This window comes from Eschrichtius robustus, chromosome 14, assembly GCF_028021215.1.
Source record: "Eschrichtius robustus isolate mEscRob2 chromosome 14, mEscRob2.pri, whole genome shotgun sequence".
Taxonomy (NCBI): domain Eukaryota; kingdom Metazoa; phylum Chordata; class Mammalia; order Artiodactyla; family Eschrichtiidae; genus Eschrichtius; species Eschrichtius robustus.
In genome coordinates this window covers 72,797,637-72,818,294 of record NC_090837.1, presented here as the reverse complement: position 1 = coordinate 72,818,294, position 20,658 = coordinate 72,797,637, and the positions used below count along the sequence as shown (strand labels likewise).

At 58.9% G+C, this 20,658-nt stretch overlaps 1 protein-coding gene across 3 annotated transcripts in view; it reads left to right on the top strand.

Annotated features, from left to right (window-relative positions):
• ST8SIA5 (ST8 alpha-N-acetyl-neuraminide alpha-2,8-sialyltransferase 5) overlaps window positions 1-16,707 on the top strand; it is a 76,193-nt gene extending 59,486 nt beyond the window's left edge. For all 3 annotated transcript variants that reach the window (XM_068563332.1, XM_068563331.1, XM_068563330.1), the window contains 3 exons: window positions 14,123-14,235; window positions 15,020-15,112; window positions 16,239-16,707. In XM_068563332.1, the coding sequence (XP_068419433.1) occupies window positions 14,123-14,235; window positions 15,020-15,112; window positions 16,239-16,707 (675 nt within the window). The remainder of the gene's footprint in view (window positions 1-14,122; window positions 14,236-15,019; window positions 15,113-16,238) is intronic.
• The last annotated feature ends 3,951 nt before the right edge of the window (window positions 16,708-20,658 follow it).

Genomic DNA, 20,658 nt, shown 5'->3' with positions numbered 1-20,658 from the left:
GCGCAGGCCATACGGTCTCCGTCACAGCTACTCACCTTTATCGTTCTAGCATGAAGCAGCCACAGACACGAGTAAGCAACAGAGTGTGGCTGGGCCCCAATAACGCTTTAGTTCCCATTAGACATTGAAATTTGAATTTTATATGTTTTACACATCACAAAGTATTCTTTTTTCCCACCCTTAAAAAAATATAAAATCTATTCTTAGCTTGCTGGCTGTACAGAAATAGGTGGTGGGTCAGATGTGGCCCACAGGCCGTAATTTACCACCCCCGAATTAGAGCATGTGATGTAGAAGTATTTCCCGAACTTCCGTAAGGTGAGTTTTTTTGGGGGGGGGGGGGGGTTGAAAAATATGCAGCTTCTTGGGCTCCTACCCCGACCCTGAAGATTCTGATTCTGTGGTTCTGGGATGGAGCTAAGAATGTATATTTTCAGAAAGTACCCAGGTAGTTGCTGATTTACAGAAGTGTGAGAAACACTGACATAGAACATAAAAAGCCCTTGATGATCTCTCCAAAAAGGACCTTGTTTTTATTCTTTCTCTGGTCAAAGTCAAACAGTGCAGTTCCCCCCACTGGCCGTGAGGCGCCCTTGTTTTCCCCGTCGCGGTTCCCGGAGCCTTTCCCTCCAGGGAAAATGTGCCGTGAAGAAGGACAGTGCAGTTCCCCCCACTGGCCGTGAGGCGCCCTTGTTTTCCCCGTCGCGGTTCCCGGAGCCTTTCCCTCCAGGGAAAATGTGCCGTGAAGAAGGACAGTGCAGTTCCCCCCACTGGCCGTGAGGCGCCCTTGTTTTCCCCGTCGCGGTTCCCGGAGCCTTTCCCTCCAGGGAAAATGTGCCGTGAAGAAGGACAGTGCAGTTCCCCCCACTGGCCGTGAGGCGCCCTTGTTTTCCCCGTCGCGGTTCCCGGAGCCTTTCCCTCCAGGGAAAATGTGCCGTGAAGAAGGACAGTGCAGTTCCCCCCACTGGCCGTGAGGCGCCCTTGTTTTCCCCGTCGCGGTTCCCGGAGCCTTTCCCTCCAGGGAAAATGTGCCGTGAAGAAGGACAGTGCAGTTCCCCCCACTGGCCGTGAGGCGCCCTTGTTTTCCCCGTCGCGGTTCCCGGAGCCTTTCCCTCCAGGGAAAATGTGCCGTGAAGAAGGACAGTGCAGTTCCCCCCACTGGCCGTGAGGCGCCCTTGTTTTCCCCGTCGCGGTTCCCGGAGCCTTTCCCTCCAGGGAAAATGTGCCGTGAAGAAGGACAGTGCAGTTCCCCCCACTGGCCGTGAGGCGCCCTTGTTTTCCCCGTCGCGGTTCCCGGAGCCTTTCCCTCCAGGGAAAATGTGCCGTGAAGAAGGACAGTGCAGTTCCCCCCACTGGCCGTGAGGCGCCCTTGTTTTCCCCGTCGCGGTTCCCGGAGCCTTTCCCTCCAGGGAAAATGTGCCGTGAAGAAGGACAGTGCAGTTCCCCCCACTGGCCGTGAGGCGCCCTTGTTTTCCCCGTCGCGGTTCCCGGAGCCTTTCCCTCCAGGGAAAATGTGCCGTGAAGAAGGACAGTGCAGTTCCCCCCACTGGCCGTGAGGCGCCCTTGTTTTCCCCGTCGCGGTTCCCGGAGCCTTTCCCTCCAGGGAAAATGTGCCGTGAAGAAGGACAGTGCAGTTCCCCCCACTGGCCGTGAGGCGCCCTTGTTTTCCCCGTCGCGGTTCCCGGAGCCTTTCCCTCCAGGGAAAATGTGCCGTGAAGAAGGACAGTGCAGTTCCCCCCACTGGCCGTGAGGCGCCCTTGTTTTCCCCGTCGCGGTTCCCGGAGCCTTTCCCTCCAGGGAAAATGTGCCGTGAAGAAGGACAGTGCAGTTCCCCCCACTGGCCGTGAGGCGCCCTTGTTTTCCCCGTCGCGGTTCCCGGAGCCTTTCCCTCCAGGGAAAATGTGCCGTGAAGAAGGACAGTGCAGTTCCCCCCACTGGCCGTGAGGCGCCCTTGTTTTCCCCGTCGCGGTTCCCGGAGCCTTTCCCTCCAGGGAAAATGTGCCGTGAAGAAGGACAGTGCAGTTCCCCCCACTGGCCGTGAGGCGCCCTTGTTTTCCCCGTCGCGGTTCCCGGAGCCTTTCCCTCCAGGGAAAATGTGCCGTGAAGAAGGACAGTGCAGTTCCCCCCACTGGCCGTGAGGCGCCCTTGTTTTCCCCGTCGCGGTTCCCGGAGCCTTTCCCTCCAGGGAAAATGTGCCGTGAAGAAGGACAGTGCAGTTCCCCCCACTGGCCGTGAGGCGCCCTTGTTTTCCCCGTCGCGGTTCCCGGAGCCTTTCCCTCCAGGGAAAATGTGCCGTGAAGAAGGACAGTGCAGTTCCCCCCACTGGCCGTGAGGCGCCCTTGTTTTCCCCGTCGCGGTTCCCGGAGCCTTTCCCTCCAGGGAAAATGTGCCGTGAAGAAGGACAGTGCAGTTCCCCCCACTGGCCGTGAGGCGCCCTTGTTTTCCCCGTCGCGGTTCCCGGAGCCTTTCCCTCCAGGGAAAATGTGCCGTGAAGAAGGACAGTGCAGTTCCCCCCACTGGCCGTGAGGCGCCCTTGTTTTCCCCGTCGCGGTTCCCGGAGCCTTTCCCTCCAGGGAAAATGTGCCGTGAAGAAGGACAGTGCAGTTCCCCCCACTGGCCGTGAGGCGCCCTTGTTTTCCCCGTCGCGGTTCCCGGAGCCTTTCCCTCCAGGGAAAATGTGCCGTGAAGAAGGACAGTGCAGTTCCCCCCACTGGCCGTGAGGCGCCCTTGTTTTCCCCGTCGCGGTTCCCGGAGCCTTTCCCTCCAGGGAAAATGTGCCGTGAAGAAGGACAGTGCAGTTCCCCCCACTGGCCGTGAGGCGCCCTTGTTTTCCCCGTCGCGGTTCCCGGAGCCTTTCCCTCCAGGGAAAATGTGCCGTGAAGAAGGACAGTGCAGTTCCCCCCACTGGCCGTGAGGCGCCCTTGTTTTCCCCGTCGCGGTTCCCGGAGCCTTTCCCTCCAGGGAAAATGTGCCGTGAAGAAGGACAGTGCAGTTCCCCCCACTGGCCGTGAGGCGCCCTTGTTTTCCCCGTCGCGGTTCCCGGAGCCTTTCCCTCCAGGGAAAATGTGCCGTGAAGAAGGACAGTGCAGTTCCCCCCACTGGCCGTGAGGCGCCCTTGTTTTCCCCGTCGCGGTTCCCGGAGCCTTTCCCTCCAGGGAAAATGTGCCGTGAAGAAGGACAGTGCAGTTCCCCCCACTGGCCGTGAGGCGCCCTTGTTTTCCCCGTCGCGGTTCCCGGAGCCTTTCCCTCCAGGGAAAATGTGCCGTGAAGAAGGACAGTGCAGTTCCCCCCACTGGCCGTGAGGCGCCCTTGTTTTCCCCGTCGCGGTTCCCGGAGCCTTTCCCTCCAGGGAAAATGTGCCGTGAAGAAGGACAGTGCAGTTCCCCCCACTGGCCGTGAGGCGCCCTTGTTTTCCCCGTCGCGGTTCCCGGAGCCTTTCCCTCCAGGGAAAATGTGCCGTGAAGAAGGACAGTGCAGTTCCCCCCACTGGCCGTGAGGCGCCCTTGTTTTCCCCGTCGCGGTTCCCGGAGCCTTTCCCTCCAGGGAAAATGTGCCGTGAAGAAGGACAGTGCAGTTCCCCCCACTGGCCGTGAGGCGCCCTTGTTTTCCCCGTCGCGGTTCCCGGAGCCTTTCCCTCCAGGGAAAATGTGCCGTGAAGAAGGACAGTGCAGTTCCCCCCACTGGCCGTGAGGCGCCCTTGTTTTCCCCGTCGCGGTTCCCGGAGCCTTTCCCTCCAGGGAAAATGTGCCGTGAAGAAGGACAGTGCAGTTCCCCCCACTGGCCGTGAGGCGCCCTTGTTTTCCCCGTCGCGGTTCCCGGAGCCTTTCCCTCCAGGGAAAATGTGCCGTGAAGAAGGACAGTGCAGTTCCCCCCACTGGCCGTGAGGCGCCCTTGTTTTCCCCGTCGCGGTTCCCGGAGCCTTTCCCTCCAGGGAAAATGTGCCGTGAAGAAGGACAGTGCAGTTCCCCCCACTGGCCGTGAGGCGCCCTTGTTTTCCCCGTCGCGGTTCCCGGAGCCTTTCCCTCCAGGGAAAATGTGCCGTGAAGAAGGACAGTGCAGTTCCCCCCACTGGCCGTGAGGCGCCCTTGTTTTCCCCGTCGCGGTTCCCGGAGCCTTTCCCTCCAGGGAAAATGTGCCGTGAAGAAGGACAGTGCAGTTCCCCCCACTGGCCGTGAGGCGCCCTTGTTTTCCCCGTCGCGGTTCCCGGAGCCTTTCCCTCCAGGGAAAATGTGCCGTGAAGAAGGACAGTGCAGTTCCCCCCACTGGCCGTGAGGCGCCCTTGTTTTCCCCGTCGCGGTTCCCGGAGCCTTTCCCTCCAGGGAAAATGTGCCGTGAAGAAGGACAGTGCAGTTCCCCCCACTGGCCGTGAGGCGCCCTTGTTTTCCCCGTCGCGGTTCCCGGAGCCTTTCCCTCCAGGGAAAATGTGCCGTGAAGAAGGACAGTGCAGTTCCCCCCACTGGCCGTGAGGCGCCCTTGTTTTCCCCGTCGCGGTTCCCGGAGCCTTTCCCTCCAGGGAAAATGTGCCGTGAAGAAGGACAGTGCAGTTCCCCCCACTGGCCGTGAGGCGCCCTTGTTTTCCCCGTCGCGGTTCCCGGAGCCTTTCCCTCCAGGGAAAATGTGCCGTGAAGAAGGACAGTGCAGTTCCCCCCACTGGCCGTGAGGCGCCCTTGTTTTCCCCGTCGCGGTTCCCGGAGCCTTTCCCTCCAGGGAAAATGTGCCGTGAAGAAGGACAGTGCAGTTCCCCCCACTGGCCGTGAGGCGCCCTTGTTTTCCCCGTCGCGGTTCCCGGAGCCTTTCCCTCCAGGGAAAATGTGCCGTGAAGAAGGACAGTGCAGTTCCCCCCACTGGCCGTGAGGCGCCCTTGTTTTCCCCGTCGCGGTTCCCGGAGCCTTTCCCTCCAGGGAAAATGTGCCGTGAAGAAGGACAGTGCAGTTCCCCCCACTGGCCGTGAGGCGCCCTTGTTTTCCCCGTCGCGGTTCCCGGAGCCTTTCCCTCCAGGGAAAATGTGCCGTGAAGAAGGACAGTGCAGTTCCCCCCACTGGCCGTGAGGCGCCCTTGTTTTCCCCGTCGCGGTTCCCGGAGCCTTTCCCTCCAGGGAAAATGTGCCGTGAAGAAGGACAGTGCAGTTCCCCCCACTGGCCGTGAGGCGCCCTTGTTTTCCCCGTCGCGGTTCCCGGAGCCTTTCCCTCCAGGGAAAATGTGCCGTGAAGAAGGACAGTGCAGTTCCCCCCACTGGCCGTGAGGCGCCCTTGTTTTCCCCGTCGCGGTTCCCGGAGCCTTTCCCTCCAGGGAAAATGTGCCGTGAAGAAGGACAGTGCAGTTCCCCCCACTGGCCGTGAGGCGCCCTTGTTTTCCCCGTCGCGGTTCCCGGAGCCTTTCCCTCCAGGGAAAATGTGCCGTGAAGAAGGACAGTGCAGTTCCCCCCACTGGCCGTGAGGCGCCCTTGTTTTCCCCGTCGCGGTTCCCGGAGCCTTTCCCTCCAGGGAAAATGTGCCGTGAAGAAGGACAGTGCAGTTCCCCCCACTGGCCGTGAGGCGCCCTTGTTTTCCCCGTCGCGGTTCCCGGAGCCTTTCCCTCCAGGGAAAATGTGCCGTGAAGAAGGACAGTGCAGTTCCCCCCACTGGCCGTGAGGCGCCCTTGTTTTCCCCGTCGCGGTTCCCGGAGCCTTTCCCTCCAGGGAAAATGTGCCGTGAAGAAGGACAGTGCAGTTCCCCCCACTGGCCGTGAGGCGCCCTTGTTTTCCCCGTCGCGGTTCCCGGAGCCTTTCCCTCCAGGGAAAATGTGCCGTGAAGAAGGACAGTGCAGTTCCCCCCACTGGCCGTGAGGCGCCCTTGTTTTCCCCGTCGCGGTTCCCGGAGCCTTTCCCTCCAGGGAAAATGTGCCGTGAAGAAGGACAGTGCAGTTCCCCCCACTGGCCGTGAGGCGCCCTTGTTTTCCCCGTCGCGGTTCCCGGAGCCTTTCCCTCCAGGGAAAATGTGCCGTGAAGAAGGACAGTGCAGTTCCCCCCACTGGCCGTGAGGCGCCCTTGTTTTCCCCGTCGCGGTTCCCGGAGCCTTTCCCTCCAGGGAAAATGTGCCGTGAAGAAGGACAGTGCAGTTCCCCCCACTGGCCGTGAGGCGCCCTTGTTTTCCCCGTCGCGGTTCCCGGAGCCTTTCCCTCCAGGGAAAATGTGCCGTGAAGAAGGACAGTGCAGTTCCCCCCACTGGCCGTGAGGCGCCCTTGTTTTCCCCGTCGCGGTTCCCGGAGCCTTTCCCTCCAGGGAAAATGTGCCGTGAAGAAGGACAGTGCAGTTCCCCCCACTGGCCGTGAGGCGCCCTTGTTTTCCCCGTCGCGGTTCCCGGAGCCTTTCCCTCCAGGGAAAATGTGCCGTGAAGAAGGACAGTGCAGTTCCCCCCACTGGCCGTGAGGCGCCCTTGTTTTCCCCGTCGCGGTTCCCGGAGCCTTTCCCTCCAGGGAAAATGTGCCGTGAAGAAGGACAGTGCAGTTCCCCCCACTGGCCGTGAGGCGCCCTTGTTTTCCCCGTCGCGGTTCCCGGAGCCTTTCCCTCCAGGGAAAATGTGCCGTGAAGAAGGACAGTGCAGTTCCCCCCACTGGCCGTGAGGCGCCCTTGTTTTCCCCGTCGCGGTTCCCGGAGCCTTTCCCTCCAGGGAAAATGTGCCGTGAAGAAGGACAGTGCAGTTCCCCCCACTGGCCGTGAGGCGCCCTTGTTTTCCCCGTCGCGGTTCCCGGAGCCTTTCCCTCCAGGGAAAATGTGCCGTGAAGAAGGACAGTGCAGTTCCCCCCACTGGCCGTGAGGCGCCCTTGTTTTCCCCGTCGCGGTTCCCGGAGCCTTTCCCTCCAGGGAAAATGTGCCGTGAAGAAGGACAGTGCAGTTCCCCCCACTGGCCGTGAGGCGCCCTTGTTTTCCCCGTCGCGGTTCCCGGAGCCTTTCCCTCCAGGGAAAATGTGCCGTGAAGAAGGACAGTGCAGTTCCCCCCACTGGCCGTGAGGCGCCCTTGTTTTCCCCGTCGCGGTTCCCGGAGCCTTTCCCTCCAGGGAAAATGTGCCGTGAAGAAGGACAGTGCAGTTCCCCCCACTGGCCGTGAGGCGCCCTTGTTTTCCCCGTCGCGGTTCCCGGAGCCTTTCCCTCCAGGGAAAATGTGCCGTGAAGAAGGACAGTGCAGTTCCCCCCACTGGCCGTGAGGCGCCCTTGTTTTCCCCGTCGCGGTTCCCGGAGCCTTTCCCTCCAGGGAAAATGTGCCGTGAAGAAGGACAGTGCAGTTCCCCCCACTGGCCGTGAGGCGCCCTTGTTTTCCCCGTCGCGGTTCCCGGAGCCTTTCCCTCCAGGGAAAATGTGCCGTGAAGAAGGACAGTGCAGTTCCCCCCACTGGCCGTGAGGCGCCCTTGTTTTCCCCGTCGCGGTTCCCGGAGCCTTTCCCTCCAGGGAAAATGTGCCGTGAAGAAGGACAGTGCAGTTCCCCCCACTGGCCGTGAGGCGCCCTTGTTTTCCCCGTCGCGGTTCCCGGAGCCTTTCCCTCCAGGGAAAATGTGCCGTGAAGAAGGACAGTGCAGTTCCCCCCACTGGCCGTGAGGCGCCCTTGTTTTCCCCGTCGCGGTTCCCGGAGCCTTTCCCTCCAGGGAAAATGTGCCGTGAAGAAGGACAGTGCAGTTCCCCCCACTGGCCGTGAGGCGCCCTTGTTTTCCCCGTCGCGGTTCCCGGAGCCTTTCCCTCCAGGGAAAATGTGCCGTGAAGAAGGACAGTGCAGTTCCCCCCACTGGCCGTGAGGCGCCCTTGTTTTCCCCGTCGCGGTTCCCGGAGCCTTTCCCTCCAGGGAAAATGTGCCGTGAAGAAGGACAGTGCAGTTCCCCCCACTGGCCGTGAGGCGCCCTTGTTTTCCCCGTCGCGGTTCCCGGAGCCTTTCCCTCCAGGGAAAATGTGCCGTGAAGAAGGACAGTGCAGTTCCCCCCACTGGCCGTGAGGCGCCCTTGTTTTCCCCGTCGCGGTTCCCGGAGCCTTTCCCTCCAGGGAAAATGTGCCGTGAAGAAGGACAGTGCAGTTCCCCCCACTGGCCGTGAGGCGCCCTTGTTTTCCCCGTCGCGGTTCCCGGAGCCTTTCCCTCCAGGGAAAATGTGCCGTGAAGAAGGACAGTGCAGTTCCCCCCACTGGCCGTGAGGCGCCCTTGTTTTCCCCGTCGCGGTTCCCGGAGCCTTTCCCTCCAGGGAAAATGTGCCGTGAAGAAGGACAGTGCAGTTCCCCCCACTGGCCGTGAGGCGCCCTTGTTTTCCCCGTCGCGGTTCCCGGAGCCTTTCCCTCCAGGGAAAATGTGCCGTGAAGAAGGACAGTGCAGTTCCCCCCACTGGCCGTGAGGCGCCCTTGTTTTCCCCGTCGCGGTTCCCGGAGCCTTTCCCTCCAGGGAAAATGTGCCGTGAAGAAGGACAGTGCAGTTCCCCCCACTGGCCGTGAGGCGCCCTTGTTTTCCCCGTCGCGGTTCCCGGAGCCTTTCCCTCCAGGGAAAATGTGCCGTGAAGAAGGACAGTGCAGTTCCCCCCACTGGCCGTGAGGCGCCCTTGTTTTCCCCGTCGCGGTTCCCGGAGCCTTTCCCTCCAGGGAAAATGTGCCGTGAAGAAGGACAGTGCAGTTCCCCCCACTGGCCGTGAGGCGCCCTTGTTTTCCCCGTCGCGGTTCCCGGAGCCTTTCCCTCCAGGGAAAATGTGCCGTGAAGAAGGACAGTGCAGTTCCCCCCACTGGCCGTGAGGCGCCCTTGTTTTCCCCGTCGCGGTTCCCGGAGCCTTTCCCTCCAGGGAAAATGTGCCGTGAAGAAGGACAGTGCAGTTCCCCCCACTGGCCGTGAGGCGCCCTTGTTTTCCCCGTCGCGGTTCCCGGAGCCTTTCCCTCCAGGGAAAATGTGCCGTGAAGAAGGACAGTGCAGTTCCCCCCACTGGCCGTGAGGCGCCCTTGTTTTCCCCGTCGCGGTTCCCGGAGCCTTTCCCTCCAGGGAAAATGTGCCGTGAAGAAGGACAGTGCAGTTCCCCCCACTGGCCGTGAGGCGCCCTTGTTTTCCCCGTCGCGGTTCCCGGAGCCTTTCCCTCCAGGGAAAATGTGCCGTGAAGAAGGACAGTGCAGTTCCCCCCACTGGCCGTGAGGCGCCCTTGTTTTCCCCGTCGCGGTTCCCGGAGCCTTTCCCTCCAGGGAAAATGTGCCGTGAAGAAGGACAGTGCAGTTCCCCCCACTGGCCGTGAGGCGCCCTTGTTTTCCCCGTCGCGGTTCCCGGAGCCTTTCCCTCCAGGGAAAATGTGCCGTGAAGAAGGACAGTGCAGTTCCCCCCACTGGCCGTGAGGCGCCCTTGTTTTCCCCGTCGCGGTTCCCGGAGCCTTTCCCTCCAGGGAAAATGTGCCGTGAAGAAGGACAGTGCAGTTCCCCCCACTGGCCGTGAGGCGCCCTTGTTTTCCCCGTCGCGGTTCCCGGAGCCTTTCCCTCCAGGGAAAATGTGCCGTGAAGAAGGACAGTGCAGTTCCCCCCACTGGCCGTGAGGCGCCCTTGTTTTCCCCGTCGCGGTTCCCGGAGCCTTTCCCTCCAGGGAAAATGTGCCGTGAAGAAGGACAGTGCAGTTCCCCCCACTGGCCGTGAGGCGCCCTTGTTTTCCCCGTCGCGGTTCCCGGAGCCTTTCCCTCCAGGGAAAATGTGCCGTGAAGAAGGACAGTGCAGTTCCCCCCACTGGCCGTGAGGCGCCCTTGTTTTCCCCGTCGCGGTTCCCGGAGCCTTTCCCTCCAGGGAAAATGTGCCGTGAAGAAGGACAGTGCAGTTCCCCCCACTGGCCGTGAGGCGCCCTTGTTTTCCCCGTCGCGGTTCCCGGAGCCTTTCCCTCCAGGGAAAATGTGCCGTGAAGAAGGACAGTGCAGTTCCCCCCACTGGCCGTGAGGCGCCCTTGTTTTCCCCGTCGCGGTTCCCGGAGCCTTTCCCTCCAGGGAAAATGTGCCGTGAAGAAGGACAGTGCAGTTCCCCCCACTGGCCGTGAGGCGCCCTTGTTTTCCCCGTCGCGGTTCCCGGAGCCTTTCCCTCCAGGGAAAATGTGCCGTGAAGAAGGACAGTGCAGTTCCCCCCACTGGCCGTGAGGCGCCCTTGTTTTCCCCGTCGCGGTTCCCGGAGCCTTTCCCTCCAGGGAAAATGTGCCGTGAAGAAGGACAGTGCAGTTCCCCCCACTGGCCGTGAGGCGCCCTTGTTTTCCCCGTCGCGGTTCCCGGAGCCTTTCCCTCCAGGGAAAATGTGCCGTGAAGAAGGACAGTGCAGTTCCCCCCACTGGCCGTGAGGCGCCCTTGTTTTCCCCGTCGCGGTTCCCGGAGCCTTTCCCTCCAGGGAAAATGTGCCGTGAAGAAGGACAGTGCAGTTCCCCCCACTGGCCGTGAGGCGCCCTTGTTTTCCCCGTCGCGGTTCCCGGAGCCTTTCCCTCCAGGGAAAATGTGCCGTGAAGAAGGACAGTGCAGTTCCCCCCACTGGCCGTGAGGCGCCCTTGTTTTCCCCGTCGCGGTTCCCGGAGCCTTTCCCTCCAGGGAAAATGTGCCGTGAAGAAGGACAGTGCAGTTCCCCCCACTGGCCGTGAGGCGCCCTTGTTTTCCCCGTCGCGGTTCCCGGAGCCTTTCCCTCCAGGGAAAATGTGCCGTGAAGAAGGACAGTGCAGTTCCCCCCACTGGCCGTGAGGCGCCCTTGTTTTCCCCGTCGCGGTTCCCGGAGCCTTTCCCTCCAGGGAAAATGTGCCGTGAAGAAGGACAGTGCAGTTCCCCCCACTGGCCGTGAGGCGCCCTTGTTTTCCCCGTCGCGGTTCCCGGAGCCTTTCCCTCCAGGGAAAATGTGCCGTGAAGAAGGACAGTGCAGTTCCCCCCACTGGCCGTGAGGCGCCCTTGTTTTCCCCGTCGCGGTTCCCGGAGCCTTTCCCTCCAGGGAAAATGTGCCGTGAAGAAGGACAGTGCAGTTCCCCCCACTGGCCGTGAGGCGCCCTTGTTTTCCCCGTCGCGGTTCCCGGAGCCTTTCCCTCCAGGGAAAATGTGCCGTGAAGAAGGACAGTGCAGTTCCCCCCACTGGCCGTGAGGCGCCCTTGTTTTCCCCGTCGCGGTTCCCGGAGCCTTTCCCTCCAGGGAAAATGTGCCGTGAAGAAGGACAGTGCAGTTCCCCCCACTGGCCGTGAGGCGCCCTTGTTTTCCCCGTCGCGGTTCCCGGAGCCTTTCCCTCCAGGGAAAATGTGCCGTGAAGAAGGACAGTGCAGTTCCCCCCACTGGCCGTGAGGCGCCCTTGTTTTCCCCGTCGCGGTTCCCGGAGCCTTTCCCTCCAGGGAAAATGTGCCGTGAAGAAGGACAGTGCAGTTCCCCCCACTGGCCGTGAGGCGCCCTTGTTTTCCCCGTCGCGGTTCCCGGAGCCTTTCCCTCCAGGGAAAATGTGCCGTGAAGAAGGACAGTGCAGTTCCCCCCACTGGCCGTGAGGCGCCCTTGTTTTCCCCGTCGCGGTTCCCGGAGCCTTTCCCTCCAGGGAAAATGTGCCGTGAAGAAGGACAGTGCAGTTCCCCCCACTGGCCGTGAGGCGCCCTTGTTTTCCCCGTCGCGGTTCCCGGAGCCTTTCCCTCCAGGGAAAATGTGCCGTGAAGAAGGACAGTGCAGTTCCCCCCACTGGCCGTGAGGCGCCCTTGTTTTCCCCGTCGCGGTTCCCGGAGCCTTTCCCTCCAGGGAAAATGTGCCGTGAAGAAGGACAGTGCAGTTCCCCCCACTGGCCGTGAGGCGCCCTTGTTTTCCCCGTCGCGGTTCCCGGAGCCTTTCCCTCCAGGGAAAATGTGCCGTGAAGAAGGACAGTGCAGTTCCCCCCACTGGCCGTGAGGCGCCCTTGTTTTCCCCGTCGCGGTTCCCGGAGCCTTTCCCTCCAGGGAAAATGTGCCGTGAAGAAGGACAGTGCAGTTCCCCCCACTGGCCGTGAGGCGCCCTTGTTTTCCCCGTCGCGGTTCCCGGAGCCTTTCCCTCCAGGGAAAATGTGCCGTGAAGAAGGACAGTGCAGTTCCCCCCACTGGCCGTGAGGCGCCCTTGTTTTCCCCGTCGCGGTTCCCGGAGCCTTTCCCTCCAGGGAAAATGTGCCGTGAAGAAGGACAGTGCAGTTCCCCCCACTGGCCGTGAGGCGCCCTTGTTTTCCCCGTCGCGGTTCCCGGAGCCTTTCCCTCCAGGGAAAATGTGCCGTGAAGAAGGACAGTGCAGTTCCCCCCACTGGCCGTGAGGCGCCCTTGTTTTCCCCGTCGCGGTTCCCGGAGCCTTTCCCTCCAGGGAAAATGTGCCGTGAAGAAGGACAGTGCAGTTCCCCCCACTGGCCGTGAGGCGCCCTTGTTTTCCCCGTCGCGGTTCCCGGAGCCTTTCCCTCCAGGGAAAATGTGCCGTGAAGAAGGACAGTCTCCCACAGACAGGTGCAGCATCTCCTGTGGATTTAGCCTAATTTCTGATGATCCCATCGTAGTGGGATTTTCCGTGACGCTTGTCTGGCAGTTGGTTCCAACGGAAGCCCCAGGTGCTGACCAGGGCCACTGTCACGCAGGGCTGGCCAGCTGGTGTGAGATAGGAGGAAAGCTGCCCGGCAGCCTCTGGGTGACAGAGATGGAGGGTAACTTCAGGGCCATCCCGTAATAACCACCTGGTCCCCTTGCAGAGACACCTCTGCGCCAAGCACTGCAGTGGGTAAGCTTTTCGTCTGCTCCAGTGGTTCTCAACGTGGGGGGCAGGGAGGTGGAGACATTTGGCAACGTCTGGAGATGCTTTTGCTTGTCATGACCAGGGGGTACTCCTGGCATCTAGTGGGAAGAGGCCAGAGGTGCTGCTACACATCCTACAGTGCACAGCCAGCCCCGCAACAAGGAATGATCTGCTCCAAAGTATCAGTAGTGCCAAGTTGAGAAGCTCTGCTTTACATCATCTCAAATTTAGAGTCACAGGAAATACACGTTACTATTATTTTACAAATGACAAAATTTAGTTTGTAATAAATTTTACAAAACCAAGTCACTGAGAGCTCAAAAAACTTGTCCATGCTTTCCTCACCTTATTGTGGGGCAAAACCAGGATTGGACTGGGTCCGTTGACTAGGGTGCCCAATCCTCGTTTGACCACATATAAGTCCTGCATCCCAAGCAAAGTGCCCTAGTCCTGGGCCAAATGGGATGGTTGGTCACCCTACCCTGGACTCCGGGTCTACACTTGTGCCCTGAGCCTGCCTGGTCCCACCTGCCTCAGGATGCCCACGAGGCCTAGAACCAGGTCTCCTAATCAGGCCAGTATTTGCTTTTTCCTGCCTACTTGCCTGTGGTCCCCTGGAAAGCATGCCCAGGGAGTCTTTGTGGGCAGCCAGTGCCCAGACCAAGGTAGCACCACCAGCCGAGATACGACCAGGTTGGAGTGCTGGGGGATGCTCCCTCCCAGTGCCCCCGTGGGTGCCGTCATTACTAGAGTGAGTCCTGGGCTCCCTGTGCTCAATGCTTTTTCTTGACAGAGATCCCAGCGTCCCTGCCTCTCACTGCTCCCCTGGTGTGGCCTTGCTTGCCCACCCCTGGTCGCTTGTCTCTGCTGCTGCCAAGTCCTGGCATCTGTCCCAGTCTATATGACCTTTCTATCCCAGGCCTGTGCCCTCCCCATGGAGCAGAGGGAGGGTCTGCACCTTACCCCGAGCTGAAAGGGGTGAGGCTAGGTTTAGGGCGCTGGTCCCTGGCGGCTCTGCCACATCTCTGCTGCTGTCATCTCCCAGAAGGTCTGCATTAACCATTAAAATATGTGGACCAAAAGTAAAAGAAGCTGAGTTTCCACTGGGAAAACCAAAGGCAAGCAGGGTTAGCCACAACTCGTACTCTCGTCTTTCTGGAAACCGGAGGCATCCCAGGGCTTATCGAAAAAGGCTGTGGAGATCTGGCTTCCAGTTCTAGCTCATTCCTAATTGCCTGTGGAACTGAGAACGAAGCTTTTGACCTCTCTTTTCATCTGCAAAGTGTAATAACCACTTTTCTCCCACATTTACTACAAGGTTGTCTTGTGAGGCTATGAGGAGTGGAGGTGGACGTGGGCGCAGAGGTGAGAGCACCAGATGAAGGCAGGGGTGGCATTGCCTCTGACAACTGTGCCCCTGTCTCCCCAGGACATGCCCTACTACCGGTCCCAATTTAAGAAATGTGCCGTGGTGGGCAATGGGGGCATCCTAAAGAACAGCCGCTGCGGGAGGGAGATCAACAGCGCCGACTTTGTCTTCCGGTAAGAATTGCCCCGGGTCTGCACCTGCCACTTCTACCCCCACGGCCCTCCCCCTCCATGCCTGCCCCCTTTCTGGTTCCCCAGCCTGCTAATGCTGCCATTTACGTGATTAATCCCCACTCCCCACCCCTGCAGACCTCATGCTCTGGGTGGTCCCTTCCCCCTTTAGCTCTGTCCCTTTCAAGGGGTTGAATCTCTCAGGTCCTCAGTCTCCACATCTGCAGAATGGGAGCAAATGGCATAATAGATGTGAAGACACTGAGGACTCCCAGGGGTCATGCAGATCTGTTGGTGAGGTCGTCTGGGCAGCCACCTCTCTGGTTGGGTTCCACTCTTCTGGAAGCACTGCTTGGAACCAGGGTAGTCTTGTGGCTGACGCCAATATGAGCTTCACCCTGGCCTTACCTAAGCTAGACACTTGTCCTTGTATTTCTTCTTCCTTATGTAGAAGCCCTTCTTATCTCTTTGGGGATCCTCACTTACCTCTTTAGCCTGGGTGAAGAAGATAGGTTGAAAATGAGAGCTTAAAGCAAAGAGACTGGGGTTGAGGCTGCAGTGGGATCTCATGGGTCATGGATCTACAACCATTGGGCCGCCCAGGGTTGGTGAGGGAAGGGGTTGAACTTGCCCTTCCATGCCCAGGCACAAAGATTCCACCCAGCTGGTTTCCTCTGTGTCCCTCCGCCCACATGATCACCAGCCCTTTCTTCCCCACACCCCAGCTCCCCAGCTCCATCTAGAATGACATACCACATGTAGTCGGGCTGCCTCATCTCTTCTGCAGGTGCAACCTACCCCCCATCTCGGAGAAGTACACCATGGATGTAGGGGTGAAGACAGATGTGGTCACGGTGAACCCCAGCATCATCACAGAGAGGTCAGTGGCCCTCTTTCTAAACCTGTGCTGTCCAATATGATAGCCATTCACCGTGTGTGGCCACTGGGCACTATCCAGATTGAGATGTGCCACCTGTAAGTGCAAAACACACGCTTGATTTAAAAAGCTTAATATGAAAAAGAGGATGGGCCATACCTCATTAAAGTTTTATATTGATTACATATTAAAATGATAGTATTGGGGGTATATCAGGTTAAATAAAATCTATTGTAAAAATTAATTTCACCTACTTCTTTCTACTTCTCTAAATGTGCTTCCTAGAACATTTAAAATTACACTTGTGGCCTGCATTATCTTTCTTTTGGACAGCACTGGTCTAGACTCTCTTCCCCTAGAGATGGGCCAGAGAGCTTTCCAGTGTGTGACGGGGGCAGGCAGCTCCCTACACAGTGTGTCCGCCCGGCAGTGGGGAGAAGCCTCATGCAAAGACCTCAACCCCCCCTCCTGACTCCCCTCCTGGGGTCTGTCTGGGAGGCCTGGGGGAGGGGCTAATGGGGTTAAAACTCCAACTGGGGCATAGTCACACCTCCAAGTCAGATGAAGGGTAAGAGGAGGGGGAGTTGTTAAATCCGGTCAGATGCCCGGGCACATTTACAAGGAGTCAGCTGAGTGAGGGAGCATTCAGAGAGGTGCGCAGTGAGCCAGCTGGGAGGGCTGTTCAGTGTAAAGAGAAAGGCGAGCGAGGGGCTGCGGCGGAGGAAGGGCTCAGAGGACAGGCAGCTGGTTTGGTGTTCTTCACTGGGACCCTGGGGAAGGCAGGACAGCTGAGTCCTGAGGGACCCTCCAGGGAAAGCCTCCACTCCCTCGCCCCTCCCCCTCTGAGCCCGCCCGGGCACTCTCAGCCGTTATGGGTTAAGTATTACCCTTCCCCTGCAACCACACACTAGATATTTGTCCCTTAGGGTCCAGATTGCCCTCTCCGGCACTCACTTACAAAAATATAACCGTCCCGGAGGAAGGCAGACATTCATCTGCTAAGTGACTGAGCCGAAAGAAGGCTGGGGTGGCCTTGAGAGGCTCCTATGTCCTTTGAAAAGACCCCAGGGTGCAGGGGTGGGGCAAGCGGAGGTTTCCGGGGCCCCGTCTCACCCTGCTCCCCCGCCAGGTTCCACAAGCTGGAGAAGTGGCGGCGGCCCTTCTACCGGGTGCTGCAGGTGTACGAGAACGCGTCCGTGCTGCTGCCTGCATTCTACAACACGCGCAACACCGACGTGTCCATCCGCGTCAAGTACGTGCTGGACGACTTCGAGTCGTCGCAGGCCGTGTACTACTTCCACCCGCAGTACCTGGTCAACGTGTCGCGCTACTGGCTCACCCTCGGGGTGCGCGCCAAGCGCATCAGCACCGGCCTCATCCTGGCCACGGCGGCGCTGGAACTGTGCGAGGAGGTGCACCTGTTCGGCTTCTGGGCCTTCCCCATGAACCCCTCGGGCCTCTCCATCACCCACCACTACTACGACAACGTCAAGCCCCGCCCGGGCTTCCATGCCATGCCCTCCGAGATCTTCAACTTCCTGCACCTGCACAGCCGCGGCATCCTGCGCGTGCACACGGGCACCTGCAACTGCTGCTGAGGGCGGCGCAGGCTGCCCGCCCGCCCGGCACACGGAACCTCGCTCCTCGCCCGCCCGCCCGCAGGGCAGGGCGAAGGCCTGGCGCTGAGGCTGGCACGCCCTCGGACGCTCGGCTTCGGGCTTCGGTCCTGTGGGCTGGGGGCCAGGCAGAGTCAGCTCCGTGCCGAGCGCCCCCCACCTGCGCAAGGGTAGCGCACTGCTGGGCCACACCTCCAGGTCGCGGCCCTGGGGATTGCAAGTGAATCAAGCACATTTCCACTCAGTTTTAGCAACCAAGAGAGCACAAACTGCAAGGCCTCTTTGCAACTAAAGGAAGGCCCCAGCGGGAACGGAAAAGAGGGAGACAGGACATGTGAGCATGGTTAAGATTTAACTCAGGATTTTGGGTTCCTGAGTCTTATACCCAGGCCTCAGCCCTGAATTGTTGTAGAGAACCTCAGAGCTTAGAGGCCAACCCAGCGGCCAGACCTTCCTGTGGGGACAATGGCTCAGAGAGGTCCAGGGATTATCAACCAAGGTTCCACCAACCGAGTCCATTAAGCGGCGCTGTGAGATCTGATGCAAGGCCTGTGTGTTATGATCTTCACTGAGACACTGTCAGCCAAAGAGAGCCACACCCTTCAAACACATCCTCAGGCACACACACAAGTCTTGGTGCCTCCAAGTTCAATCCTGCGTTTGATCTTCTGATGAGAAGGAAATAAACCAGACCAGCCATTTGCACTAAGGTTTCCAAGCCAATGTTATCGACTCAATAAGTGCTTAGCGACTTGCTTCCTCTTCTGTCTCCCTATCTTCAGCTCTGTTTTAACCAGGAGTTATTTATAAGATCCGTCCCTCTGTGTGTTCCTGAATACTGCAGAATCCTGCTGTATAATGTTCCTGAATTGGAACCGTAAGGCTCCAGACTGGAAAGCGCTGACATGTGACTGGTGAGCTTAGCGATGGAAGTGAGCCATGGTCTCTGACACCAGCATCACTGAGGTTCTACTGTAAAGGCGGGACTTCCCACAGCACTCAGCCTGGTGGCCTTCACACGCGTGGACCCACAGGGCCTCTGCTTTGGGAAGTCAGCTGTAGCTAGGCTAAAAGGGGTTCCCATGTCATTTCACATCCCTTTGCTTCCCCCGTGGTATTTCCACCGTGAATGCGGCTGTGCCTAATACACACCGTTGGTGAATTGCCTTAGAATTTAGCTTTGTGGAATCGTAGAATATTAGTCCTGAAAGACCTTCAGCTCCCTCCCTTCCTCCTTCCTTCCCTCCCCCCTCCCCTCTTTCCTCCCTTCCTCTTTCCTCTCACCCTTCTTCCCTTCCTCCTTTCTCCCCTCCTTCCCATAGACATTTCCCCAAGCCTATTCTGCTTTGGGTTGGGGCTGGGCTTGGGAAGACACGATGACACGTAAAGGCAGTGTCTCTGTCTTCTAGGAGTGGAGGGCAGACCACAGACAAATTCTGGCCCCGCCCACTGGGTGTTCAGAGGGGGAGGGACTGTGAGAGCACAACACAGCAGGGAACGGGACCTTTCATCCGATCACCTCATTTTACAGGCAGAGCAGTAGGCCCAGCTGGTGAGAGACAAGAGGGCACAGGCCTGGTCCCGGGCCCCCAGGCTCCCCATCCAGGGCAGAACCCCTTCCTCTTGCCTGGATTTCATGCTGGTGGGCCAGTATAGGGCAAGTGCTCCATGCACGACACTGTTCTAGATGCTGGCCTTGGTTCTGAGCTCTGGTCCTCACTGGGAAACCCTGGGGCTGCTCTGAGCCTGTCTGCTTGTCTGCAGAGCAAGGAAGTAGCCAATGAGGTAAATTAAGCCCAAGCACTTGGCGAACCAGGAAACACTACTAAGGATGGTGGATGGTTATGCTTCCTTGTGCTCTGCCTATTTCTCCGAAGGAAGGAACGTCTGGAAAGATTCCAGTTAACTGAGGTTTCCAGCCACTTGTTTATGGTTAATCGAGCCCCTTTCCTGAAACTACAGAACGTCAGAACTGGAAGGCTCTTAAAGACCATTTTGTCTCACGTAAGGAAACAGGCCCAGAACAGGGAGGTGATCTGGGTCAAGTCGTGCCAGGGGCTCTATTGAGTGCCTGCTGAGGATAGAACCCTCTGCCAGAAGCCCTCTGTTTCTGTTCCAGATGGGGCAGTGTTTGGGGGCAAGAGCATTGGTGAGTCAAATACCACGGTTCTCACAGCCAAGGGTGTCATGGGCTGGTGTCTGCCCCAGCCGGGTTCCCTGTAGGGGCTGGGGATGCAGCATCATGACCCACCCTGTGAAGGAGCTGGACTCCTTGCTCTCGGTCCTATTTAAGTCTCTGGGTCTTAGGGCAAGTCCCTTCCCCTCCCTTAGGGTCTCCGTTTCCTCATCTCTACAACTAAAGGCTTAAAGAATATCCCTAGGGTCTCTGTAATCTTTAATTTTATTTAAGTTTTTGGAAGTACTCATGATGTACGGATCTAAGCCATAAATAATATTTATTACTATAATAGCTAAGATTTACTGCACGCTCATTCTGTGTCAGGCCCTACACTGGGCACTTTCTTTGCACTGTCTCCTGTGATCATCACAAGACCTCCTTGGGTAAGAAGGCTCCATTGGGCAGGTGGGGAAACTGAGGCTCAGAGCCATTCAGTGTCTTGCTGATGGCCAGGCACCCGGTGGAGGAAACCGCACCGGCGTCTGTAGAACCCCAAAGCCTGTGCTCCAGACCTGTCTTAGCTGCTTCCTAGCCAGTGTCACCAGGGCTGGAACAAGAGGGATCCTGACTGAGAGGCCACTGTAGGGTGGTGCTGGGCCCCGCTCTAGGGACAGTGCTCTGGGAGGCTGTTATGGGTCCAGGAGGGAAGCTGCTTGTAGGTGCTCCCCCACCCATCCAGCCCTGGCCCTGGCAGCAGTACAGATGCACCCACAGTGCAATGTATGCAGGGGAGTTGAGGCCGTCTCCACATTTTGCAGAAGGGGTACATATTAAAAGATAGCATGTTGGGGGACTTGCCCAAGGCCACGTGGCCGGCTAGTGACTCAACTGGGACTCAGCCTCCTGACTTCCAGGCTACACTTTTCTCCTGCAGCCAGTGTTTGTAGGCGATGCACCTTTTCAAAGGCTCAAAGAGACCTGGGCATTGACTCAGGAAGCCCCACCCCACCACTTTCCTCGCAACTCCACCCCCATCCCACCATGCAGACTACCAGTGACACTCTTGTATAAGGGAAATCAATTCCCCAAAACAAAACAACCATCGTGTCTTCCTTTGTGCTAAGCCCACTGCTCCAGGCTTGAAAGGCAGCAAAAACAAGTAAACGACTCGGTGCTCAACCAAGCAAAAAGGAAGGTGGCTCAAGGTCAGATGTGGCCTCTGAGACCGTTTCAGCAATGCTGCTGAGGCAACTCTGCCCACTAATCACCTGGTGCTGCAGAGAGCAGGGAGCCCATTGCCCTTGACTCTGCTGAGTATGGGGGGGAAAGCAGTGGCAGCACTTCCTGACAACGGAAGGACAGCACAGAGCTGGCTTCAGCCAGGCATTCAGCAAATTGTTACTGAGTGCTCATTTTGTGCTGGGCATCGTGCGAGGGGCCGTTGAACTAGTGATGAGCAGAATGTAGCCCCAGCCCTCTTGGAGCTTATGATCCGGTGGGCATGTCCAGATGCTGAACTGAGTCCCCCAGGCACACGTAGGAACTGAGCTGAGTGCTAGCAAGTCTGGGCTCAGAGACAGTTAGCATGAGAGGAACACCAGGCCATGCCGGGGTCAGTCCTGAATTCTGAAGGCTGGCAAAATGATTGTAATTGTCAAAGCAGTGGATCCATGTCAGGCCTCATCCTCAACATCCATGTGACGTGTGACAGGGTGGCCACACTGGTCTTTTGAGTCCTCTCTTCCTTTTTATTTTTTTTATAAGGAACCACTTTCCCCTGACTTTCCTCCTGCCTCTCTGAACGCTCCTGCTCA